Consider the following 27,920-nt stretch of genomic DNA (forward strand, 5'->3'; position numbering starts at 1 on the left):
AAATCCTTCAAATAACTTGCAAACTTTCCATTTCCTTGCTAGCTGAGCATGATATTTCCCAGGCAGGTGCATCCTGAACTACATGGCAACTACCTTCTACTAACTGTACTGGTCAAACCTCCAGTACTTACTGGAGCCTTCTGATGCTTGTCAATAAAACAACAAACAAAATATTTGATTTAATAAATAATTAACATTTTATTTAAACACCATAATAATAATCGGTATAAGAAAAAGAAGCCAAGAAAAATTTCACAGATTTCTAAGCTCCATCAACCTTTTATGTTTCATAAATGTTAAAATGTTTTAATAACATTATTTAAGAAAAAATTAAGAAAAAAACCGCAGAGATTTTTCCTCCGACTTAAACGCATTGTAGTTATCAATCACATTAAAATAAATAAAAAGAGACTACTTCTAAAGTAAACAACTAGCCCTGTGCAATTCATTAAATAGCATGATTCCACACCGCTTTAATACAGTGAAAGTTTTTTGTTGTTTTTTAAAAGGAGTCCAATTTCTCGCTAGTGTAAAAGTTAAAATAAAAGAGGAGAAAATTGAAAATCGGAAAATTAAATTGATAGAGAAATTCAGTCTTTATCATGACTTCTAAGAAAAATCACTTTTTTGTTTTGTTACACATTCTTAGATAAAACTGCAGAAAATTGAACAAGAAAAGAAAGCTTTACAGTATTCTATGTTGTGTTGAATGGGGCATAATTGATGATGGTTATATGGAAGGCTGTGTTTCTACTACTGTAGCATTATTTTGGCACATATACCATGTATACACACAGTAAACAAGAGATCCAGGCCACAAAACAATACTGTGAAAAGTATATAGCCTATTGCATGTGAAAATGGGCCAATTCATTGCACCTTTCTAAGTGTGTAGAATTTGGGACACAAAGACTTATCAAATTTCTATGCCCAAATTTCACATCTGAAGGTAGAATTTCCCTACCTTCTTTACCTACACAATACCCAACTCCACCTCTAACAAAAAGATTCATTGATAGTGACTTCAATGATGCAGAATGATATTGATATTCAATGTAAAGTTAAAATTCACATAGAACACATTTGGAAAGAACTGAAAAAAGATGTTAAAACAGTGACGGATATACATTAAAATTAAAGCAGTTTGCAAAGTAGAGTTTTTCTTTAATTGTTTCTTGCCATAAAGCAATATCTGATGCCAAGCTTAAATATTTTTAACTGACGAAAATTTCAATGTAATGATATCTTGTACTACATCTAAATGAGGAGAATGTCAGTTTATTCCAGAATGAGATTATCCCACATGATTGTTCCACAAAGCAAAGCTTGAGATGTACCTTGCAAAGAGGTTGGAGTAGTGATTATAAACAAAATTAGACACATTGTCAACATCAGAAACATTCATTCTCTAGAGTTTCTTAAAATATTCCATACAAAAGTGGCTGGAATGTTCCAATCACATTTCAAACTTAAACAGGAATATGGGCATCATTGTCATACAGCACATTAACACCAGTCCCCAGACCAATGATATTCTAAAACAGCACCGTGTCATAAAATAATGATATGTTTAAATAAAATGTTCAACAAATAGTTCAAATACCTGAACAAAAAATTCTTTGGGATTTACACACAGAATATTCATAAATCCTCATGCAGAACTAAATTGAGCTTGTCATGCAAGTCCATGATCCCTCCTTTCAAATTATACCTCCTACAAACAGGAAAAGGTATTTTTCCCATTAAAAATAAATGAATTCTAAACCTTTTCAGTCTAGGGATGTCAATTATATCATTCCTTAAAAACACTCATATATCATGAAACCCCCCCCATTCCTTTTAAAATACACCTTTAGACTTTCATATTAAATATCAATACAATAATATCAGAAGTTTTGCGGTTTGTTGTAATAAATACCAGTACATTTATAAAATGTACAAACATTCATACTCCAATTTTCTGTGAGTATTTTAATCTTTGATTGGCATATATGGATTTCAAACACAACTTTTTCATTTGAACAAATTGAAATGAGGCAGAATATGTCAAGGTTTATCCATAACCTCCTCCTGCCTGTAACAATTTTCACCAAATGGTCAACAATCTTTGGATCCACTTCAATTACTGGTTATTATTTTCAAAATCATCATTATCTTGCTATAACTGCAGTCAGTTACTATATCCAAGGCTAATTATTAAAATGTCATGGTTCTATGTAATTCTGTATTATAAACTCATCGAATGAAATATTAGACTTTTCCCAGAGGTTATTTTGGGATGAAGGAGGAATACAGTGGGGCAGAATTGCAAACCTCCAGTTTACCTTTGTAATATTGGTATGAAACTTAAAACATTTTTATAATATATTATTATGTTGCATGGCAACATAAATATCACATGTTATTATCACATACTGACTTAACTGGGAATTCTCAGGTAGTTATAGTACAACAAAACTTGTCTAACGAAACAAAGCTGCAAATAACCAAATACAAGTCAACTTCTACATTGATGTGTTATAGTAGAGAGACTAGTGGATTAAATCTGGGAATTTATAAACTGCTCAATCTGGTCCCAAAGGTTTTAAATGGAATTCAGTTAAAATTCACCAAATACAACCTCTGTATTCTTATAATGAACGATTTTGATATCTGAGGAACTTAACAAATTACATCTTGTATTTCTTTCCTTCTAAAGTTACATAATTATCTTCATCATCACATTAAAAATCGAACATCAAATAAGACCTCCACATTACAACTACACATAAGAAAGACGTTTCCATTTCAACAGCCATTTTTTTCAGCAGAATAACAATTGACCTATCCTTTTTGTTCTTCAAGGGAATAAGTCAGCCACTTCCTCCAAATTGATTCCATCTTCCTCCTGTGTTGTTGCTACTTCATGGCTGGAGTCCTGATTCACATCACCATCTGTACTGACACTGACTGTAGCACCAGCCGGTGGTACAAAATTTAATGCTTTGGGTAAGTTCATGGAATGCACCATGTCCATATGATGTGCACGCTTGATATGGGTTTTGAGATTGCCCTTCTGAGTAAAAGCTAGTTCACAGTAGGAACACTTGTGTGGTTTCTCTCCGCTGTGGCGTTTCAAGTGGATCTGAAGGGCATTTTTCTGGTTAAAAGCTTTGTGGCAAATTCCACATATAAATGGTCTCTCACCTGTAAAGACAAAAAGTATTTTTTTACTGGTTTTATTCCATGAACATATCTGACCCTTCAGGGTATGCAAGCGAGGATTTAAATTTCCTGTAGCCTCCTGATTTGACATCATAAAAAGATGAAATTATTTCCATGGAGATGCCTCCTAAGTACAATATGCATGTTGTTGGGTTCACTGTCACGTACCTGTGTGGATGCGTTTGTGCCTCGCCAGCTGACTAGGTTTCTGGAATGATTTCTCACAAGTATCACAATGATGTGGGGCAAACTTGTTTCGTTTTGGCGATGCATAAGGGTCATGTATTACCATATGTTCTCGCAGGTGACTAGCTCGCTTATAACTTTTATTACAAACCTGAAAATACAAAAAATATAACTGTCACATTTACGACAGAATTACATGTAGTGACCCACCATTCAAATGTCATCTTTTTAGCATATTACCTGTTTCATTACATCTGACTAGTGACAGGTTCTGTTTAGCTCTCTTAGCAGAGCATTAGTCTAGTAAATTAGTGTGCCAAATCTGGTAAGTAAGTGTTAAGTATGGTAAGTAAGAGTGCCAAATCTGGTCAGTAAGTGTGTCAAATCTGGTCAGTAAGTGTGTCAAATCTGGTAAGTAAGTGTCAAATCTGGTCAGTAAGTGTGTCAAATCTGGTCAGTAAGTGTGTCAAATCTGGTAAGTAAGTGTCAAATCTGGTCAGTAAGTGTGTCAAATCTGGTAAGTAAGTGTCAAATCTGGTCAGTAAGTGTGTCAAATCTGGTCAGTAAATGTGTCAAATAAGTGTGTCAGTAAGTGTGTCAAATCTGGTCAGTAAGTGTGTCAAATCTGGTCAGTAAGTGTGTCAAATCTGGTCAGTAAGTGTGTCAAATCTAAGTGGTCAGTAAGTGTGTCAAATCTGGTCAGTAAGTGTGTCAAATCTGGTCAGTAAGTGTGTCAAATCTGGTCAGTAAGTGTGTCAAATCTGGTCAGTAAGTGTGTCAAATCTGGTCAGTAAGTGTGTCAAATCTGGTAAGTAAGTGTGTCAAATCTGGTCAGTAAGTGTGTCAAATCTGGTCAGTAAGTGTGTCAAATCTGGTCAGTAAGTGTGTCAAATCTGGTCAGTAAGTGTGTCAAATCTGGTCAGTAAGTGTGTCAAATATGGTCAGTAAGTGTGTCAAATCTGGTCAGTAAGTGTGTCAAATCTGGTCAGTAAGTGTGTCAAATCTGGTCAGTAAGTGTGTCAAATCTGGTCAGTAAGTGTGTCAAATCTGGTCAGTAAGTGTGTCAAATCTGGTCAGTAAGTGTGTCAAATCTGGTCAGTAAGTGTGTCAAATCTGGTAAGTAAGTGTCAAATCTGGTCAGTAAGTGTGTCAAATCTGGTCAGTAAGTGTGTCAAATCTGGTCAGTAAGTGTGTCAAATCTGGTCAGTAAGTGTGTCAAATCTGGTCAGTAAGTGTGTCAAATCTGGTCAGTAAGTGTGTCAAATCTGGTCAGTAAGTGTCAAATCTGGTCAGTAAGTGTGTCAAATCTGGTCAGTAAGTGTGTCAAATCTGGTCAGTAAGTGTGTCAAATCTGGTCAGTAAGTGTGTCAAATCTGGTCAGTAAGTGTGTCAAATCTGGTCAGTAAGTGTGTCAAATCTGGTCAGTAAGTGTGTCAAATCTGGTCAGTAAGTGTGTCAAATCTGGTCAGTAAGTGTGTCAAATCTGGTCAGTAAGTGTGTCAAATCTGGTCAGTAAGTGTGTCAAATATGGTCAGTAAGTGTGTCAAATCTGGTCAGTAAGTGTGTCAAATCTGGTCAGTAAGTGTGTCAAATCTGGTCAGTAAGTGTGTCAAATCTGGTAAGTAAGAGTCAAATCTGGTCAGTAAGTGTGTCAAATCTGGTCAGTAAGTGTGTCAAATCTGGTCAGTAAGTGTGTCAAATCTGGTCAGTAAGTGTGTCAAATCTGGTCAGTAAGTGTGTCAAATCTGGTCAGTAAGTGTGTCAAATCTGGTAAGTAAGTGTGTCAAATCTGGTAAGTAAGAGTCAAATCTGGTCAGTAAGTGTGTCAAATCTGGTCAGTAAGTGTGTCAAATCTGGTCAGTAAGTGTGTCAAATCTGGTCAGTAAGTGTGTCAAATCTGGTCAGTAAGTGTGTCAAATCTGGTCAGTAAGTGTGTCAAATCTGGTCAGTAAGTGTGTCAAATCTGGTCAGTAAGTGTGTCAAATCTGGTCAGGAAGTGTTAAGTCTAGTAAATAAGAGTGCCAAATCTGGTAATTAAGAGTGTCACAGTAAAACACAAATGCCATGTAGTGATGCATACTCCATATATTGTACAGGTGACTACCCGATGTGTGTGTGGTATAGTGTAGAGATGACTATCTAGTGTGTGTGTGGTATAGTGTAGAGGTGACTTTCTAGTGTGTGTGTGTGGTATAGTGTACAGGTGACTATCTAGTGTGTGTGGTATAGTGTAGAGGTGACTATCTAGTGTGTGTGTGGTATAGTGTAGAGGTGACTATCTAGTGTGTGTGTGGTATAGTGTAGAGGTGACTATGTAGTGTGTGTGTGGTACAGTGTACAGGTGACTATCCAGTGTGTGTGTGGTATAGTGTACAGGTGACTATGTAGTGTGTGTGTGTGGTACAGTGTACAGGTGACTATCTAGTGTGTGTGTGGTATAGTGTAGAGGTGACTATCTAGTGTGTGTGTGGTACAGAGTACAGGTGACTATCTAGTGTGTGTGTGGTATAGTGTAGAGGTGACTATCTAGTGTGTGTGTGTTGTATAGTGTAGAGGTGACTATCTAGTGTGTGTTTGTGTTGTATACGGTAAAGGTGACTACCCAATATGCATGACTTACTGTACAGATATGTTGACGCCCTGTCCCAAGGAACTTGTCTCCACCAGCAACATCACTCAGACTAATGTTAGCTGATTCGCTGCCATGTGTCAGACCCTCGTCCTCTTCCTCCTCCTCAATATCAGGCAGGTTGTGATTATCTTCATCTACTGATCCTACAATCCCAACAGCATCCCCAATATCATCTTCCTCCTCCTCCATATCCTCCTCCTCTTCTAATTCATCCTCACCATCTTCATTAGCAATGTTGTTGTCATCTACCTCTGGAAGTGCTTGTAAGTCTCCTTGTGGGACTGTGATCTGATCAAACAAAACAATCATATGATCTAAACATCATAATCTTTACTCATCTTCAAATATTGAAGTTCTTTTGTATACAATACAGTGTAGTTTTCCAAGCTTAATCAAAAATCATGATGACCTTTACCTGAAACTTATAATCTGTTATTCTCACTGATTTTATAGCTAACCCAATCGATCTTACAAACATCTGTGCAAATTTTCTCTAAATATGTTAGGAACACTAGATAGTATTTACCATCATAAAAGTTTCAAATCTTTCAACATAAAGCATGCTAAATGCTGATATAAACTGTGTAGGAAATCCTTTAAATGTCATGGTCTAAATTTGTTATTTTTCCAGTAGTAAGGAAAGGTCCTCGACAGCAGGGATTTTAAGTAAACATTATTTTCCAAAACTTTGAGAATAGGACACAATTCCTCTATCCCAGACAACAAACTAGCTCATTCTAAAGTCCTTTATCATTTTGAAAGGTGCTTAGTATTGTTATATTGTATTCAATCACAAAAATCAACCAATTATAAATTTCTGCTTAAAGTGACTTAATTGTAAGATTTCGTTTTTTTTTTATTATTATTATTTTTTCTTGACTTTTGATTTTGGGCAAAATCATAGCATTTTTTGGGAACAACTGACAAGGGTTACAAGCTTCAAACACACTGGTCAGCACTCACTGTTGTGTATACCACCATTCACTGTTTTGATCGCATGTAGCCACATTCATCATGTGACCTTTCGTGACCTCATTTTAACCTGGTACTTTGTTTTGATTTTGAGATTTTCCCTTACTGTGCATGCGTCAATATTGATGTGAAAAAGTGATGAGTCACCTGTATTTTATTTCAATTTTTGGACAGTTTTATTAAAATGGTAATGCAAACTTTAAAATATCATTATTAACAGAATTAAATGTTATAATGCTTTTTATGAGTTATGACATAAAAATCTAACCAATTAAGACTTCAATAACTGGTCTAATGAAAGTTAATGCCTTAATACCTGTTGGTCATTGGCCAAAGTTCCGTCAGCTGTTACAACAAAGGAGTTGGGCGCACCATCCTGCATGGAGACCTGACCCTGTACAAGCCCAGCAGCCTGGAGGCTCTGCATACTCTGTATGCCCTGTATGTTGGCCAGATGCTGTTGGTTCTCGATGTGAGGCACGGTGATGGTAGACATGGGCTGTATGATGATGTTGGGATTTATCTGTTCCTGGACTGTCACTGGCTGTACATTCTGTATCTGGATATTTTGTACGTTCTGTACCAGGTTTGGGTCCGCAGCCTGAAGTGTAGTCTGAGTGATAATATTAGGATTGATTGTAATATTAACATTGCCCTGGTTCTGTAGCTGTTGTATGAGACTGGTATCAATCTGTACTGTCTGGGAGAAGATGTTAGGGTCAAGTCCTGTAATCTGTATACCCTGTCCTAGATTTCCAGTAAACTGTAGCTGTATTCCTTCAAGACCTTGTAATACATTAGCTGCCAGTGCACTCTCATTCAGCTGACCTATATTGTCCTGTACTGTCAGTGACACTGGTAACACATTTTGGGCCTGTAGCATTGATTGGTCAATATTGATCACCTGACCAACATTGGGTTGACTAGTCACTACAATATTTTGGACATCGGTTCCATTGAGTAAGTTAATCTGTTGTTGCTGTTGATTGTCTACATCGGCAACAACCTGAGTCAAGGTCTTTCTTCTCTTAGGTTGGTCAGGATTGTGAGTCAACACATGACTTTTGCGGTGACCTGAGGTGCGGAAACGCTGGTCACAGTGTGAACACTTGAAGGGTTTGGCTCCAGTGTGTAAACGCATGTGAACTTTAAGACTGCCTTTTGTAGAGAACATGGAAGTACACACATGGCATTTGAACCTTTTGTCATCTGAAATTAAACATTAAGATATTGTTTTCAAGAATTTCTCTTCTATAGCACACAGCTATAATAATACTCTACATCTGTACCATGTGTTACTGAAGTATATACAACTGATGATATTTATCAGTCTTCAATTGTTCTGACAACATCAACACAAGAGAATCAAAGGAAATTCTCCTGACAGACTACATTTTGATGTGATTTTCATATCATTTACTGACAGACTACATTTTGATGTGATTTTCATATCATTTACTGACAGACTACATTTTGATGTGATTTTCATATCATTTACTGACAGACTACATTTTGATGTGATTTTCATATCATTTACTGACAGACTACATTTTGATGTGATTTTCATATCATTTACTGACAGACTACATTTTGATGTGATTTTCATATCATTTACTGACAGACTATTTTCTGATGTGATTTTCCCAATATTTACTGACAGACTATTTTCTGATGTGATTTTCATATCATTTACTGACAGACTACATTTTGATGTGATTTTCATATCATTTACTGACAGACTACATTTTGATGTGATTTTCATATCATTTACTGACAGACTATTTTCTGATGTGATTTTCATATCATTTACTGACAGACTACATTTTGATGTGATTTTCATATCATTTACTGACAGACTATTTTCTGATGTGATTTTCCCGATATTTACTGACAGACTATTTTCTGATGTGATTTTCATGACATTTACAGACAGACTATTTCCTGATGTGATCTTCCCGACATTTACAGACAATATTTTCGCATTTATTACCACTATAAGTGTCTGACTATTTGAAAACATTAACTTATGTTACTACACTTACTAGCATTATGAGTTTTCATGTGACTGTCAAGCGTAGATTTGACTGTGAAGCCACGGGAACAGATTTCACAAGAGTAGGGTTTCTCCCCCGTGTGTATCCTCACATGTCGGACAAGGTCACTTGGCTTCTTAAAGCTTTTCTGACAGTATGAACATTGGTGAGCATGTTTAGGCCCTTTTTCTAGTGTCTCATCTCGAATTTCCTATGATAAAATAAATTAAAATGTACAATACACATAAATTATTTCAGCACTCAGCAAATCTTTCAAAAAAAATCTACATGTATACACAAACCACATTTCACCGAATTTTCAGCCTATAGAAGATATAAATCCAATCATTGACAACATGTATTGACTTGCACTTTGATAATCTATTTAAAAAACAAAACTATTCTGCCAACATGTTTTACAGTCAAATCAAAGTAGGTATATGTATGACATGAAATGTTTATCAAAGTGAGCGAATTTTTTCTGTGAATGACCTTCTTATCTTCGACTCACAGACTTTTGTTTCTCCAGTTGCCCATTCTATTAAAATTTTTTGGGACTTACCTTCGGCTCACTGACTCGTGATTTTTCAGTTGCCGATTCCAGCAAGATTTTTTGGGACACTGAGAGATCCTCCTCTTCTGCAGTGCGTGACAACTCCTGTGTCTGTTCATCCGTAACATGAACCACAGATTTGGCCCTTCGAGGCAGTATGGTATGATCATCTTCATGGCCTAGGAAGGGAAGATAAGAAATGTTATAAGCTATTATCAACTTAATACTACATTTGATAAGAAGATATCTTTAATATATACACAGTCACAATTTAAACAATACACATCAATCAACCAACCTTACCAATGGAAACACCTATTTCTACGAAATAATCAGAAATATAACATCGTACCATAGAGCCACTTATTTTCACAGAGATGACATTTTTGCTATTTCACCATACATTCATAAAATTGCAAAAAATTTAATCTGTGAGGTAATTAGACACCTGTGTATTAGATGTCCCTTTATGTCAGATTCCAAAAAATTTTTGAAATAAATTTCAACCTTTCAAAAGAAAATTGCAAAAATTTTGAACTTATTAAATTACCAGTCATACAGTGATGACAAAAAAAAAAGCTATATAGTGATCACAAATTTTTTTCATAACTCAATGTTCAATCATATTGCCCATCTAATTGAAATTCTTCAATCTAGATTCCTAACAAATTAGATTTTCATTAAAAGTTATTTTTACATTGAAAGGTTGTATAGCCGGACAGTCTTACTTTTATGTCAATATTTTTTTATCTAGTAATCTCGGTGTTCAAACATCACATTCTGTATCCTTATAAGTAGACAACATCTGTTCACTTGCTTTTTACTTACCTTCCCTGTGAAGCCGCATGTGACGTTTACACATAGATGAAGTGCGGAATGTTTCCTGGCAGCATGGACACTTAAATGGACGCTGGCTTACATGTATGTTCATGTGACGTGTGAGCGATCCGTTAGTTGTGAACATAGCCTGGCACACATGACAACAGAACTCCTTCATTCCCTGATGAGTCTTCAGGTGGGACTTCAGGACTCCAGCAGACACGAACGTTCGTGTACAGGTCAAACATTTGAAGGGCTTCTCCCCTGTGTATCAAATGAGAAACAAACTTTAAACAAAATTCATGAAAGTTAACAAATACTCTAACAACGTTGAAGTAAAAATGAAGATACATAAATTACATAGTCAGTTCTCTACAAACCTGTGTGAGACCGGATGTGCTGTTTCAGGTGACTGGATTTCTTGAAGGACTTGTCACAAAATTCACATTTATACACACGTTTGCCATCGTCCACAGGTAGGAGATTGTACTGCTGTTCAGTACCAGTGACTGCTTGTTCCTGCTCAGACTGGTCAGCTTCTTGTGCCTCAGGAATTTGACCATCACTATCGGAACAATGAGAACTATTATGATACACAAAATAGTAGCTGATAAATCAAACTTGTGGTCAGTTTCCAAATTTGATGCATAAGTAAATTTAATATGTTCTCACTTAACCTTTGGTTCTGCATAATTTGTAAGTGAACCTATATGTGAAGATCACTTACTTCGTGGGCAAAATGTTCTGCATGGAGGTACTGGGAAGAGTAGATGTCAGGGAAGTTACCGACTGGTTGTACCCTGTGTAAGGATTGTTGATGTCTAGGTTGTTCTGTAACTGCTGGGTCTGAAATCACAATTTACACAAACATCCATTTCCAAGTCACACCAAGCACCTTGTTAATGTATCAGACAAAAGGAATCAAAGATCTTAGTGCACACCACTGTTTGATCTTTATTTGTTTATTTTAAGTTTTATCTTTTCCCTTCTTTTCTTTTCTCTCCTTGCTCTTACTGATACAACTTTGAACATTTCTTTGCAGAAATAGCATAAGCAAATTAGAAAGAGCAAATCATTAACTGCCAAATCCAAAGTGGACACCTGTCAACCATTTTGCACCTAATTTGAAATTTGAGAGATCCATCCAGAACTTCTTCTCAAGAAATAGAAATAATAAACTGCCTCTTTTATCGGGGGAAATCAAAGCTTGCCACCTGTTGATTATTTTGTTTTTCAGATCAGTCCTAAATTCAAACAGGCATAACAAGGAATCAAGGGGAACTTTCAAATGAAATTTGAGAAAGATCCGTCAAGTGCTTCTCAGGAAAAAACGATAACAAACTTCAATGTAAAAATCCAAGATGACCACCTGTCAGTCGTTTTGCATCTCTGATCAGACCCAAAGTCAAACAGTCATAACTTGGGACCAAGGGGAACCCACATATAAAATTTGAGAAAGATCCATCGAATGCTTCTCAAGAAATCGCGGTAACAAAAACTGTTCACAAACAGGCCGAAGACAGACCTTGGACGGAGGGCGATTCGAATAGCCCACCATCTGATGATGGTATGCTAATAGTGCACTTACCTGTAGGCCAAACTGAGACTGATTGTAGGCATTAAGTTGGTTGTTCAGTTGATTAAAGTTCTGTTGACCAGGTCCCAATAAACTTTGACTGAAAGTCTGTTGCTGACCGAAAATCTACAACAAAACATCAGATTTACGAACACAATGGTGGTGAACCTATTCACAAAACATCTTACCTTAGTAACTTGTAAACCACATAGTATTTTCTAGAATTTAAATTCAATAAAATTCTAATCAATTAAAATTAAAATCAAATTCTTAATACGTTTTTTATTATCAAAAGACTTTTTATTATAAAAAAAAATCCAAGTTTTAATAATCTATTTTTCTAACAGCAAAATTATTTCTTCATGTAAAACTTACAAAAGAATTGGTCACTGAAATGAGGTCTGTACAACAAATGCCATAGCTATTTTCTCTTTTTTAATCAATGACACTTATTTAGAATGCATTAAGAGCTTTTCTCATCATCTTCAAAATTGCGAAGGTGCCTAATTTGTAGAAAAATTGGTTGAGAAGTTTTCCATGAGAAGCTGAAAATGTTAAAAGTTGACAATGCACGAAGCACTACAAAAGAGGATCGCAATAAGTCATCCTAAGACTGTCTCAAGTGACCTTATTAAACTACAAACAACCAATTGCAAGATGCCCATGAAGTTTAATCCTACCCCAGGGTTGAGAGTCTCGATCTGCTGCAGCTGCTGGTCCAGGCTGGCAGTGGTAAGGGCGTCCGGTATGTTTGGTTGAGTGAGGATAGCCTGTTGACCAATTTCCTGCTGTGCCATTGATGTAGCAGTGAGTTCCTGGTGGTTCAGATTCATCTCTGCAGTCTGAGTTTCAGTCATCATTTCTGAGTCTGTGTTTTCTGGGCTATCATCTGCTAGGTGATCTGTGCCTGCAGAGTTACCTCCCTGCTGTATGGTGGCCTGTATAGCGAGTTCATGTCTACAAGAGATACATGTAATATTGTACCTACAAGGCTTGTCAAACAACTCACTTATAATGGGAGTCTAGATTATATCTTCCTAACTAAATATTCATCGCAAACAACGAGGATTTTTCTAATTGCTGAAAAATATCTCAGTTTGGTTGCTTCATTAAAGACTGGAAGAAATATTTATCTAAACACAACTGAAATTACAACGGTCTTAATTCCCATCATCAGACAGAAGAAAACGGGACTTATTTTGTAATAGGCAAATGAAAATATGAACTTAATGGGTATTTTTATTATAATATGAATGATATACATGGTAATTTTTCACAGAAGTGTTACCTACCTGTGGGTTTTCATATGTTTTTTACAGTTTACAGAGGTCTTGAAGGTTTTTTGGCAGTAGGGACACATGAATGGTCGAACCTCACTGTGGGTAGACATGTGACGCTTCAGACTACCATTTGTGGTGAAATTACTGTCACACAAGGGACACTTGTAGGCCTTCACCCCTGTGTGAGTACGGATGTGAGCCTTGAGGACCCCAGTTGAGACAAAGGACCTCATACACTGCACACATTTGTATGGCTTCTCACCTGGAAAAACACAGCAATCAAAAATACTTTGCTTTTACGAAGAGAGAAACACAAATATTTTCCCTTTTCATAATGTTGGATTGATTTACCAACAAAATGGTTACATTTTACCTTTCCTGAAATGTCACTTTATTTTAAGCAAATTTGTGGGTGGCATGATCCTCAAAAATTATAATGCAGAATTGAAACAATGTACTGATTTCATAGCAAGCACCACAGACCCAATAAAAATTTGAAAGTAAAGAGACAACATCTGTCAATTAGCAAACAAAACCTGATATGAAAATGTAAATATTAACCTGTATGACAACAGAAAGGCTGTTGGAAGCTTTACAAACAGGATGCACACTTAATTGACATATTTACTCAATGTTATCATTTAAATTATTACCTGTATGAGACCTAAGATGCTGTTTGAGATGACTAGACTTTTTGAAGCCTCGCTGACAGAAACCACATTTGTAAGGTCTATCCACACTGCCCGCCTCGCCCAGGTATGTTGTGATGATATTGTTCCTGGGAGGCTGCTGAATTAGACCTGATTGAAACCAACAATACATGATATAGTTTATAGTATTCTGGATCAAGTGTACAGTGTCACTAGTATTACACTAACAGCATTAACAATTTTTTTTCCATGATGAAATGATAAAATACAGATTTTGTTTTCTAGATATCATATTTTCCTGTAAATAAATACTTGAAACAAATTATCAATTTTCAAGGATCAGTGGGATTTTATCAATTTTCAAGGATCAGTGGGATTTAAGGTTTCATTATCTATATGTTGTAATAAACTGGTACAAGTATACATTATTTGCATAAAACTTTCATAAAAAAAAAACTTTCCTTCTTTATCATATCAGTAAGTTTGTAATAAAATTTCAATGATACTTTCAAACATACAAAGACAACATTTTCAAAAAGTTGGATCAATAACTGAACAGCTACATTTTGCACAAACTAAAACATTTTCTCAAAACATAGATAAAGTAATACCTGTATCTGTTATTAGAATTGGTTCCTGCATGGGTATATCGGGCAGTGAGAGGTCCGACTTGGTTGTACGTCGAAACGTCCTTCGAGGTCGCTTGATGCCATCGTCTTTGGAATGTGAGGCTATGTGACTTTTCCGATGGGCAGTGGTACGGAACTTCTTGTCACAGTGAGGGCAGTCAAAAGGTTTTGCTCCTGTAAAAATGACAGGTTTGTTGCAGAACATTGTAGAAATGAAAAAGCCACTGTACTGAATAAAAACTCTTTCCACATACTGAAAGAATAAGAATTTAAAGATACATCTTTACTTTACTTTGGCTCCCTTTCTAAACATTTGAAAAAAGAATCTCCAGAACTAAATAAACCTAACATACCTGTATGCATCCGCAGGTGGACTTTGAGACTGCCCTGAGTGGAAAACAGTTTGTCACAAACATGGCATTTAAAGTCTTTAACACCTGAGTGAGTTTTAATATGAGCAGTAAGTGTACTCTTGACAGCAAAGGCCCGAAAACACTGTGTGCACTTATAAGGTTTCTCATGAGTGTGGATTCTGATGTGGCGTACAAGGTCACTGGGCTTCTTAAACTCCTTGGTACAGTAGGTACACTGGTGCCATCGCACACCATTAATCTGTAAGGTAAGATTATATAGTGTTAAGAGTTTGCAACATAAATGACACAAAATAAAAGGCTGTGTTTCAGGTTTAATGTAAGAAAATGTCTGTCATATAACTGGCATGTTGGACTACTGTAACATATTAGTAATCAGACTATTTCAAAACCAGATTCTATTTGCTCTCTAGAGTGATATAAGTAGTTTTATTGCCTTGAAAACGAATTGAATATAATGTGTTTCTTGTATATTATTAGGTTTGATTTACTTTAAAGTAGTTCAAAGTGTCATATTAATGAGGTAACTATAGTGTACAGCTTTAAGATGGTCTTATACAATAAACAGAAATCTGCTCCTACATATCGATAATGAACATTTCCTACATGATTTGAGCACACTATCAGAGACTACAATGCTCTATAACAAAATACCTTTCTGATTATGTGTTTTTTTATCGAGCCTGTAGCAGTGTCCTGAACATTCATGGTGGTAACTGTTTGTATGATGGGAGTCGAGGCAGAACTGGCTATGGACATTGACGCAGGGGGAACAGCCGATAATACATGTGAGGCTACAGCTGTCGACTCCACCGCCACCTCAGCACCACTTGGCAGGCCACTGTTCTCTAAAGCTTGTTGGAGGATGTCTGAACTCTGTTGGTAGTTTTATAAAAATATTAGCCACACTATCGAAATTCATTAATTATATGTATTAAAATATTAAACATAAATACATAAACCTCTTGCCATTAAGATATTCAAAGATACTGATAGTGACCGACAGAAATTTCTATAATTCATAACCAGATAAATTGAATATATCAGCTAATGGCATTTATCACCTGATGAAAGTTCAACAGATCATCTGTCCCTACCTTGTGTTTTCTATAACTAACCTGTGGATTGTCTGGGTCATCATCTGTAACTGACCCTTCTACTGTTTGTTGACTGGCTGTAGCAGAAGTTTCTATGGTTTGTTCCGAGAGACCCAACAACTGGTTAATAACATTCTCATCCACTGTCCGATGACAACTGTCTTTCACTGAACCTATCTCAACCTGGGTGGGCGGTTCCTGTGAAAATAAAACCATTAAAATAAATTAATTTCTGGTATTTCTACGAACCTAATCAATATGAATGAACACTACAACAGGTCTATGAGGCATGTATATTCAACCTGGGACACTGAACAGGAACTGGTAAAATATGGTTCAAAGTCATTCATTGTTAATGTTTACTCCAGCAACCAATAAATCAAACACAATTACTGTAGGCCTCCTGATTTCATCTTGCCCTGAATAAATCTGACACTCCATCATCTATACAACAAGCAAAATGCCACTAACTCTATTTTTCATTGGTCATTAAAATCTGTTTGAAATTCTTTACCATAAAAAAATAACTATGCTTATGAATCTAAGCTAAAGAAATTCATTTGAAAGAGAAATTAAAATCACTGCCTCTGCAAGTAAGATCAACGATCATGACCATGCACTTTGAGCTTTTTGCTTGGTATTGTCAACAGAATTTGGTAAATCATACATTATACACTCAAATTACATGTACTTCACCAGGCATCTGAATGAGCCTGACAGATGTGACTGCCCAGAATCTCTATCATCTTACTTACTCCACCATCTGTATGAGCACGACTGATGTGACTGCCTACAATCCCTTGCATCTTACTAACCCCACCATCTGAATGAGCCTGACTGATGTGACTGCCCAGAATCTCTATCACCTTACTTACCCCACCATCTGTATGAGCACGACTGATGTGAGCATTCAGGCTTCCCAGCTTCTTGAACACACAGCTACACTCATCACACTGAAATGCTGGCTTGTCTTCCTGGTCCCGTGGTAGTGTATGGACTCGCTAGATAATTCAAAACAACAAATTGTATCTTTCCTTTCTTGAAATATAAACAATGTATACCTTATAGCTAGGATTTATAAAAAAAATTGTATAGAGTACACCTGACATAAGGTAATCAATACACATACATTTAAAAATTAAAATGGACCATTTTTTTCCAAGCTTTAATCACATCTATTTTCATGATGCAATATTTAACAAGAGATAAACGTCGCCCTACCTGACTCACATGTACACTTTAATGTATATTTTTTCTTTTAAGGTTGCTTAGAAAACAAAGAATAACCCTGTCAACCCTATCTCTTCACATTTTTCTGATCAACTGTTTTGAATGCAACCAATGAAAGCACCAATCAGATCTTTCTTCCCCTAAGTCATCTTCTGCTCCGACAGTCAGTAATTCGTACTTTATTTATTTTGTTTCCTTTTATGGATATGAGAAAAAAAAATTATACTACTAATCCTACTGCACAATAATATGCCTATAAGAGTTTACCTTGATGTGAGCCCGGAGATTTCCTTTCTGAGCAAATGCTGATGGACAGAAATCACACATGTGGGGTCGATCTCCAGTATGCTTGGTCATGTGGATACGGAGCGCCCCCTTCTGGTTAAAAGCCTTACTACATAAACTGCACTTATATGGACGCTCCCCTGTAAATCCAAAACATCGATAGAATACACACGTAATACACAAACAGATGTACAATAGTTCACTACAATTATCATATTTGTAACAGTCCATCAACACAGAAAAGGCCACAATGAACAAAAATGGCTGAAAATGAAAAGGTATCCATGACAGATGTATAAGATGCAGTTCGAATTCGGTTCATCTTATTCGAATACCTTTAGAGATTGACTTTCTATCTATATTAATGCCAGTGAAATAGAAGCGATTAAATATGTAGCTGAGTGGAACATTCCTGATTTGATAGGTAAGTATTACCTGTGTGAATACGATTATGTCGTTCCAGCTGACTGGGTTTCTGGAAAGTCTTCCCACAGTGTTGGCACTTGTAGTGGAATGTCGACCGATCAATGTTTCTTTTGTAGGCTCGATGAGCAAGTGATGACCTAAAAATTAGAACACCAGGAATTATAATTAATCATATCATTTGGGTGATATTAAGTGAATGTGATAATTTTGTGTATAACACTAGTGTAATACGACCCATTGTGAAGTTAGTTGATGATGATACCAGGGCCATATATGCCGACAGTTTAGATAAGATCCCATGGACTGTTTCAGAGCAGCAGCGATAACAAGGATTGTTTAATAAAGATAGACATGGACCACAGAAAAAAACTATTTGATCAGTCCACTAAAAACAATGATTTCATAGTGGAGTCTACTGAAAGCTTTGTTTGCTTTGTAACTGCAATCTTTGAAACTTATCACAAATTATAAATTGAAAACTTAGCAAGATACTACATATACAATACAGAAGATGCTAAAATAGCAATTTATATGACTATAATCTGGGTTTACTCAGGTTTTTAGAACTCTGAAACAGCCATGGGAGAATAATTTTGATACATCTGACTCACTTGATCTTGTAGTGCTGCTTCATATGTTCCCGGAGAAAGGCAGGCTTGTTGAATTCCTGGGTACATTGTCTACACGGATACGTTTTGATTCCCTCTTGTTCCTGTCGATGTTCTGCTAAGTGTTTGTCTAACTGGCTCTACAAAATCAATATACTACACCATTTTAAGAAATTATTCTACAATAAACTTTGAAAAATGAAGCCAATATCACTCAAAAGTCATGATTTGGAAATTCCATTGTTTAAAAAATGGACAAGGATTTGTCAAAGAAATGTCCTCATGGTTTATCATACCCAACTCTGTTGAAGAATTAATAATTAGAGTTAATTCGAATCAAGTTTTAATGAAAAGATTTCCGAGTTTTACTCATATTCTCATGAATGAAATAAAATCATGATTTCAAAAGATGTGATAACTGATTGAGATTATCTACATTGCTTATATCCCTTGGTCACATACCTGTACACTGAACTCATCACCACACTCGGTACACATGAGATTTTCCTCTTTTTCGTGCAACATAATATGTGCTTTGAGACTGGCAATACGCGAGAACTTCTTGCCACACTCTGGACATGTTGGATCACCACTCTGTACATGGGTAGCCTCATGGAGAATCAGATTGTCCTCAACGTTGAAAGAGGCTGTACAATGGGCACAGGCAAATGGCTTATCTTCCTCATGTAGTTTTTGATGACGCTGATACTGGTTCCACTTCGGGAATACTTTCTCGCATGTATCACACTTGAATGGACCCTGCGTATAAAAAAAATCAACACATGCATTACTTCAATGACAGCCAATATTTCAATATAATATATCTAGTACCTTAATTTTGAGCATCTAGCATTAATTGTCCACACATTTTAATTCATTTTGGATTCATTTAAAAATCTAAAACATATATTCTTTAATTTTCATAAAATTGTTTCCATACATGAATTCAGAGTCTAAATAAACAGAGTAAATTCTGTAGTTATCATCAAAGTGACGGAGTTACCTTTCCCACAGGTGGTTTGACACTGTCCTTTTTAGAATGGAGAGGTTCAGAAGATGGGAGAGCAAGTATGTGTTGTGCAGGGATTTGTTCATACACCACATGTTCCACCATATTTTGGGATTCAATATTCTGCTGTGGGTCAATATTCTCCTGCTGGGGGTCAATAATGTGCTGTTCCACAAAGGCCACCATTTCCCCGGTCTCTGCCACCTGGGCCATCTGAGCCACAGTGGCATGTGTGATATACTGGGCATAATCTATATTAATAAACAGGTACAAAATTATATTTCCTAAATCTCCAACTGAACATTTCATTAATCACTGACAATGCATTACAGATCACTGACATGCTTTTATGCCAACATACTGATTGTGGTCAAATGTATTTGATAAAATTGGTAAATTTATGCAGATAACTAAACAATGTATTATTAAGTTACTTTTTTGATTGTCATTTTTTCTATTTTTTTTTCATTTTAAAACAATGAAGTTCTTGTTACTTACTTTAAGCACATGAAAATGACTAGTAGTATGCTGAATGTTTTCTGTTCATAGTATTATTGAATTCTGTGATATACCCACCGAGCCCTGAACCGTCCGTGACCACCAGACTTCCAGCCACATTTTCTAGATCAGCAGCGCTGCATAAGCTTATGGTAACAATATTATCCTGATCTGTAAAATATACATCAACGTTAATAAGACGAGACATTTCAACACTGAATATCATTAGCATATGGTGTTTAAATATGGCCAGTGTTTTGCTATTTGCTTCACTGGTTGGATTTTCATCTCTGTGACTCTTCCTATAGCCAAGTGTTATGCAAGAACCCTATTTATACATTATGAAAATATGAGCAGGCATTCCATAAAACTTGGAATATATCCTTCAACACATTTTGAAGATTTGGGAATCTATCTGGTCAATACCACAATATTCAAAATTGCATATGACAAGGTTAGTTTAGTCAAATGGAATATGGTGGACATAATTATATAAAAGTGTCATTTTCTTTTTAATTTTAACCTACAAACGTCATTAGCTATGTAAGAGCAACAGGTGCGATAAGATCAAACAGGTTCAAACCGAATCACTGTTCATTCAAAGTTGATTTCATGATTAATGTTAACCCTCTTGGATTTTGTTCGCACTGTATATCTACTAGGGATAAGGAAAACTTCTTGTACGTCAGGCATAAATATCTATCCTGTATGTTTTTCATATTCAAGCAATTAACATTTCATTTGATAACATCTCAATATTACTGAGAGTTTATCATTTCAAGCAGGCTTAGTGTGATTTATTCAATTTTATGCAGACTTGGTGTTGTTTGAAAACTTTTACATTCAACAGCCTATCTTTGTTTTATTAAATTGTATGCAGACTTGGGCGTTCTTTTGAAAACTTAAACATTCAACAACCTATCTTTGCATTTGATGCTACATCATGGTACACTGAAAAGGAAATAAAGTTGAACCAATCAATTTTATTTCGCCCTGTGTATAATTTACACAAGTAAACAAAACAAAAATCAAGTTGACAGGCTATCTAAAAGGTAAATCTTGGAGAAATGGGCTCAATTTCTGGATTAGAACTTTGTATATGCCCCAATGTAAAATGAAAGTACACATTTTTAACAATATATCGGACTTGCTCAGTTGAGCCTTTTTTTCATCGCTGTCCATTTCGAGTTAAGTAATATTAGTAAGCACAATTTTCAGTAGGCCTCCTAACGATATATTCCTGCGGTAGACAAATAATAACAGACGTGCTCCTGCCATCAAATTCCCCCTCCCCATGTCCATTTTAAATGATGCACACATTTGCATCCATTTTTGAATGCTGCATCGTGAAAAAAAACAAACATCTACAGACCCTCACATGGAGGAAAATGTATTCCCACCTATTAATATTCACTGCTTTGCTTCGAAAGTATTTTTGGGTCCCGTCGTGGAAGTGTATGACCTAAGTATCTAGACTGTGAAAATCGCCCAAATATATTTCTACGCGTCCTGGAGTAGGAATACCATCATTTTTCACCATCAGGTTCAAGTCCTGAATGAAATCGAGCGTATTATTGCGCATACACTCCAGTGTATGTTAGTGACGCGGACGCACTACAGAGAAACTAACACGCTTCAATTCTGGTTATGAACACTTTTGTGGATACATAAAGAAGTATTTATATTCCTTATGACATAACTTAATAAAATGGACTTACCCGTGACATTTTCTATCTGTATTTGTCCCGCTTGTTGTCCTTCGAGGGACATATTTTTGGTAAATTTTTAACCAAAATGGCGGTGATCTGTTCCTTGATCCAAACCGAGGCTTACATGCAAATTACCCGGATATTACGCTCGGTAGTTCCCACAAAATTCAATTTTAACAAAATCGTTTCAATTAAGTCGGAGTCTTGAAGCTTCATGAATGTACGTTGTACAAGTGTCATTTTTTCAGTAACAGAAACGAAATCTGAATAATTGTTCTAAAGTTATTAAAAACAATCTTTGAAATGTCAGCTGTTATGTAATAGTCTCTGGTCTGACACTGATGACTTGTTTTGTTTGGGCTAGTTACTGTGAAGTTGTCGTGTTCTTAATATTAACAGAACATTTCACTTGCTTTTTGTAACTTGTGCCAGAAATAAAATAAACGACACGGAAAAAGCTTCATTTTCGTGTACACATGTCCAGACACCTAGCTCTAGTATTGTGTACGTCCAGGTCGAATAGATCACTGGATATATAACAGCGGTTATTTCCCTTTAATCAAAACAATATTATTATCGCTGAGAAGAGGTGTGGACCAAAAATTATCACAACTTCTTCCATATACCATGCAATATTAGCAGCATATATAATTTGACAACTAAATTTATATATATCACAAAGTCCATGTGATATCCAGTGCATTGGCACTAGTATAACCTCGGGTGTATCCTGTTAACCCCGGTGCGTTTTGCATCAGGCTATGACGGTCAAATCAATTGCACGGTTTCAAGGTAACAATGCCATATATTATGTATTTCTACTGTACCTTATGCAACCAAATAAACTTGGAGACTTATCATTTCGTTTTTTTTTTCTGATTTGTAAAAGTTTTGATAATGTTTCTAAAGTACAAATCTTTATGAACTTCACAATTCTAATTATATCCAGGAGATCTAGACGACCTGTCAGTAGTATCGTTTACACTATTATGCACAATGTCGTTTAAGGATGAATATGTTGAATTATGGAAAACGATGGTAACACATACTGCATTATTTATCGTTAGTCTACTAGGACACATTGAGCAGTATTATACCGCGGCCTAAACTGCCTGTCTGTGACATAACTAACCTTGCATATAATATACACACGCATAACACAGTCTTATAGTAGTACATATGACGCGAAACAGACAAGCATTACATGTTTGAGGGGAGAGGGGAAGGTGAGAGGGAGGGGGAGGGGAGAGATGAAAGAATAATATTGACGTCAGTAACCAAAAATCATGAATTACCTCCCTTCGACTTAGAAACGCGTCATCCGTGACGTCATCTAACTACAAGACACGTCGCCACATTCATAGGGGATGTACATTACCACCCGAGAAAAGCGCTCGAATACTAACAGAGAGGAGCGCCGGATAACGGAAAGCAAGATACCATTTCCACCAACGCATGGAAAGGCATGGATAATCAGACATTTTTATTTTCCGGGCATTGATTCACCCAGAGGTCGTCCGGTATCAATGACGGTAGGTTCAGTCTTCTTCAGAAAAGTGAATGTGGTAAATGGCTTATGTATATAGTGAAACGTGCAGCTTAATTGGTCATCAACTTAGAGCATAGAGCGACGAGCAGAACAGACAGTAATTGAAATTTAAGAATAAATTAACAATTAAATAAAACAAATATGAGTAAGAAAAAGGAACACTTGTAAGGAACTTAACCTTCTATAACAAAATTTTGCGTTTCCATAAACGTAAACTGGATATTAATCATTTATTTAAGTATTTGCCTGGAGATGAAACTTTTCTTTTCTATAATTCATTAGATTCTTAACTGGACACTGGGCATTCCGAAATCGGTACAGTGGATTCAGCGATATTTTGGCTTCGGAGACCAAATATCAGTTAAAAGTAGGACGTCTTGCATTCTCTGTATCTTGAGATCGACAACCTTTATCATTTTACAGGCCAGTGATATAAATATTGATAAAGTGCCTTTTCTCACTGGCAACGCAACACTTCCCAGACTTTTTGGACCACGAAAACAAGATGATTTGTTACTATTTTTTGCAAGTCTATATTGCTATCGTGCTTAGAATGTTTTGTAGAGATCTCTTAGCAGTCAGCTGCAAAACATCAGCCCAAACCACATATATTTTTTTATTTCAACAGACTGCCAACTCGCTAACTTCAAAATGCATTTGTCTAGATAATAGCCATTGTATATTATTTATATTAGTTATAAAGCCGGATATTTCGTTATCTGATCCCTACTTTTTTCTGCGAGAATGCCTTCAGCACGTCGCTCTAGTCAAAGTTGCTCATAAGAAAATCACAACATCTTAGATTTTACAATTGGTATGTTAGATTGTACCATTGGTCTTGTACGTCAGATTGTAACATTGACCTTGTATGATAAATTGTACTATTGGCATTGTGTGTTAGATTGTACCATTGGTCTTGTACGTCAGATTGTAACATTGACCTTGTATGATAGATTGTACTATTGGCATTGTGTGTCAAATTGTACCATTGGCATTGTATGTAAGATTGTACCATTGGCCTCGTATGGTAATTTGTACCATTGATAGTGTATGTCAAATTGTAACATTGTCCTTGTATGTCAAATTATAACATTGGCCGTGTATGTCAAATTGTACCATTGGCCTCGTATGGTAGATTGTACCATTGGCCTTGTATGTCAAATTGTACCATTGGCCTCGTATGGTAGATTGTACCATTGGCCTTGTATGTAAGATTGTACCATTGGCCTCGTATGGTAGATTGTACCGTTGATATTGTATGTCAAATTGTACCATTGGCCTTGTATATCAAATTGTACCATTGGCCTCGTATGGTAGATTGTACCATTGGCCTTGTATGTCAAATTTACCACTGGCCTCGTATGGTAGATTGTACCATTGGCATTGTATGTCAAATTGTACCATTGGCCTTGTATGGTAGATTGTACCATTGGCCTTGTATGTCAAATTGTACCTTTGGCCTTGTACGGCAGATTGTAACATTGGCCTTGTATGTCAAATTGTCCCATTGGCCTTGTACGGCAGATTGTACCATTGGCCTTGTATGTTAGATTGTACCATTGGCCTTGTACGGCAGATTGTACCATTGGCCTTGTATGTTAGATTGTACCATTGGCATTGTATGTCAGATTTCGAATTTGAGTTGGATTATCATTGTGTTCACATACTGTCGGTTTTTTCTTTTTCTTTTTTTTTATTTTCCTTTAAATAAAGTTATGTGGATGGAGGTGGGGGAGGAGGGGGTTCGACAGAACATACTGCCCATTAATCTGAAGACTTAAACCAATTTACCAAACACACAGTAATATTTTAACAATTTTCACTAATCCACGTAAACGAAGACAAGTAATGTATACCTCTCCTCTCCATCCCTATACACAATTTACTACCACAGTAAATCGGAGTACCTCGGAACGCATGGTAGACAAAACCATGCTTCCTTTCTTCATTAGAGTAAATCTGTTTCTGTAAAGGTCTCTAGGTTGAAGCAGCAGTTGTTTTTCCTTTTTCGTTGAACTTGATAGATTAAATAGGGTTCGTGAGATAGTTAAGATTTCCACTTTAAGCTGTAGAAATCTATTCCAATGGAAAACTATGATATGAACTCTGTGTAAGTAATCAATTCGAATTTGAGTACCAGAGGTTTACGTTATATCGTAAGGCATACTGCTGTTTGTAATATTAGAAGTACATGTCATCACCATGAGGTTATCATTCAGAATGAGAGGTTTGTCAACGTGAGAAAGATGTTTCCTGGAAAAAGTGGTTCATGACTGAGCATGAAAACAGTATTCCCTCTGTATCTACATGTTGTGAGAGGTGACTGATTGTGGGGCTCTTAAAGACCGGGGATAATTTAACTGGATAATTCGGGAACAAGAAGGCAAGTAAAAGTGGACCATCTACAGAATCTGTCTCTATTCAAGTTCAGTTCTTAGCATGTCGTACCATTAAGCAGCAATACAGACCTGTCTAAGTTAGGATATTCTCATGCGCACTAATTTATTTGTTAGATTGAGTTTACCGTCCATGCAACAGTCATGGTCATAAAGACAAGTGTTTGATGTTTTTTTTTTTTTTTTTTTGTATCGCTGTGTCTTTCACCGGTTGATGGCCCTAATGACCTTATATGTGTTAACGGGCCGTTAAGAAAGAATGTCATAATGATAATGATCTACATTTCCTATTAAAAACCACGAAGTGAACAGTTGTGATAATTAAAATTTGTTTGTACTCTGCTTAAACGCTATGTATAGTCTTATATTGATAAGACATCTACTAGGATAAACACGATTTTGAGCTACTGGATCTTAAAAACTGAAGAGGCACTAAACTTTCATTTTCCTTGTTAAATAATTAGTAAAATAAATCATGCACATATTTGAACCAGATATCGTCAATGGATGTATTTTCTTATGCCTTCCAGGCAACCTGTATTAAAATGACGACATATTCATAAATAAGAATGAATGGTTGTTGTAATCCATGTTTGATTTAGAACATTTTATAAACTTTCATATTTTTCAGTGGATTACGTCAATCTGATGAATAAGAGTTGTATGGTGACCAAATTTCAACACACTATTCCAATTGACAAGGGACATTCTTATGTACAGAGACAGCGTAACGGTAAATGGCTAACAGGATAGTTTAAAATCCAAACCTTTTCATGTGATTACTGATAACCTTTCAGTTGAGTCACCCACATAAAGCGCAGGAAACAAAGTATTTGTGAAAGGGGCATCAGATCAAATCTGGCCTCTTCAATGTCCCTGTTGTGACAACACAAGAAAAACTGGTTTTTACATTAATGTAAGGTATATGGAACTACATGTTACTTTAGAAATCTGTATGTTAACGAAATAAATTCTAAGAAGAGGACGTAACTTTATCTCAGTTCAGTAAAAAACAACGAAAATACGACAAAAAGAGGAATAAAAAGGAACAAAGCAAAAACAAAGAAACAAACACATTAATAAATATTTCTTATTCAAGTCAAATCAAACGGAGAAACTGAGAAGACACCACAACGAAAACGAACAATAAGGAGACTAGAAGTTATAGAACATCAAAGGTATAATGACGATGTATGAAAAATTAAAAAAGATACCTTCATTAACAGATGGGAACCTCTTCGTTACAACACTAAAATTTTTCATTGTGATAATATCGAGTAAATAATACACTGCTTTGAAGTTTTAAGCGTTTGTTTTTCATAAAGTATATTGTCTTCTTTGTAAGATAATTATACAAAAGTATCAAGTGGTGTAGAACACACAAGATATGAAATTTATTAGCCATGTTCATCAAAGGGACTTTTGTGAGATATTAACTAGTCTGTGAAGTCGGAATTATATAAGAATGTACGATGTATGTGGCCAGCGATGTGTATAACGTTGTGTGGTATTTGGTTTGATGTCATGACGACAAAGTCCTCCATGTTGGTTGGATTTCAAGAAGCACACTTAAAATAGACGATAAAACGAAGTGCAGTGTGTCAACCTTCACTGCACAACTGATATAGCATTGCAGCCATAAGGGGAAAAGTGACTTGCAGATAGGGAGTGAAAATTGCCCTTACAACTTCCTTTGAATGATCGGAAGATGTGACTAAATCTGCGAGCTTTGTCCTTTTTCTCTCATCTAACAACACTAAGATCTCTTGTTGACGAATGAGCCCCAAACTGAGGAAGATGGCTTTGGTTTCTTTTCCCAAGTCCTGACATACCAAAGTCAACTAAACAGTGCTTCATTATCATTGCGTATGGTTCAACATCGAACCTGATACACTAGGGCAGTTGAGGCCATTGTCGGTAAAATGTGACCTGGTGGGGTGTCCAGGCCACAGGATCATGGACCGATCTTAGACTTAAACTGTCATTAGTTTTAACTTAACCAATCACAACGACGTCATGAAAAGAGACGTCATATGTGATTTTCTAAGCAAAAAGAATGTTTCATGACATCCAGGCCAGGTCGACAACGACCTCCATACATGGTTCAAACACCGCCATTTTCCTCGGACAAACACATGAAAAAGGTCCAACAGAAAAGACCTTGTTAGAGGTGAATTATTTTGGAACTTCTTGCGGGATGGTGGATTT

General features: G+C 36.1%; 1 protein-coding gene and 1 long non-coding RNA gene across 3 annotated transcripts; one reads left to right on the forward strand and one right to left on the reverse strand.

Annotated features, from left to right (window-relative positions):
* Nucleotides 1–213: 213 nt before the first annotated feature.
* On the reverse strand, nucleotides 214–21,828 carry LOC132559321 (zinc finger protein 236-like). 2 transcript variants are annotated; one of them, XM_060223932.1, is made up of 25 exons: nucleotides 21,777–21,828; nucleotides 20,137–20,229; nucleotides 19,555–19,811; nucleotides 19,014–19,310; nucleotides 18,555–18,691; nucleotides 17,953–18,080; nucleotides 17,500–17,657; nucleotides 16,878–17,003; nucleotides 16,024–16,200; nucleotides 15,560–15,781; nucleotides 14,888–15,146; nucleotides 14,517–14,708; nucleotides 13,909–14,055; nucleotides 13,268–13,517; nucleotides 12,656–12,932; nucleotides 11,988–12,101; nucleotides 11,127–11,245; nucleotides 10,780–10,964; nucleotides 10,409–10,663; nucleotides 9,590–9,759; nucleotides 9,037–9,238; nucleotides 7,311–8,203; nucleotides 6,011–6,310; nucleotides 3,373–3,541; nucleotides 214–3,186 (listed from the first exon to the last, which is right to left on the reverse strand). In XM_060223932.1, exons 1-25 carry the CDS (start codon nucleotides 21,826–21,828, stop codon nucleotides 2,840–2,842), a joined length of 5,526 nt encoding a protein of 1,841 aa, XP_060079915.1. In that variant the 3' UTR covers nucleotides 214–2,839. The 2 variants fall into 2 exon arrangements, with proteins under 2 accessions (XP_060079915.1, XP_060079916.1); XM_060223933.1 differs by lacking the exon at nucleotides 21,777–21,828 and adding an exon at nucleotides 21,459–21,487.
* A 1,324-nt stretch (nucleotides 21,829–23,152) lies between these two features.
* LOC132559323 (uncharacterized) lies at nucleotides 23,153–27,011 on the forward strand. Its single transcript, XR_009554618.1, has 2 exons — nucleotides 23,153–23,299; nucleotides 26,344–27,011. It is a non-coding gene; the product is annotated as an uncharacterized LOC132559323 (long non-coding RNA).
* Nucleotides 27,012–27,920: the final 909 nt, after the last annotated feature.

Source organism: Ylistrum balloti, unplaced genomic scaffold (genome assembly GCF_031769215.1).
Source record: "Ylistrum balloti isolate Yb309-2 unplaced genomic scaffold, AGI_CSIRO_Ybal_v1 Utg370892, whole genome shotgun sequence".
Lineage (NCBI taxonomy): Eukaryota > Metazoa > Mollusca > Bivalvia > Pectinida > Pectinidae > Ylistrum > Ylistrum balloti.

Coding starts and splice junctions, on each gene's coding strand:
- LOC132559321 (XM_060223932.1), bottom strand. CDS start 21,828: ATGTCCCTCGAAGGACAACAAGCGGGACAAATACAGATAGAAAATGTC. Junction 18,081..18,554: donor AAGCAGCACTACAAGATCAA/GTGAGTCAGATG, acceptor TCTAATTTTTAG/GTCATCACTTGCTCATCGAG. Junction 3,187..3,372: donor GCACAAACGCATCCACACAG/GTACGTGACAGT, acceptor TTGTCTTTACAG/GTGAGAGACCATTTATATGT.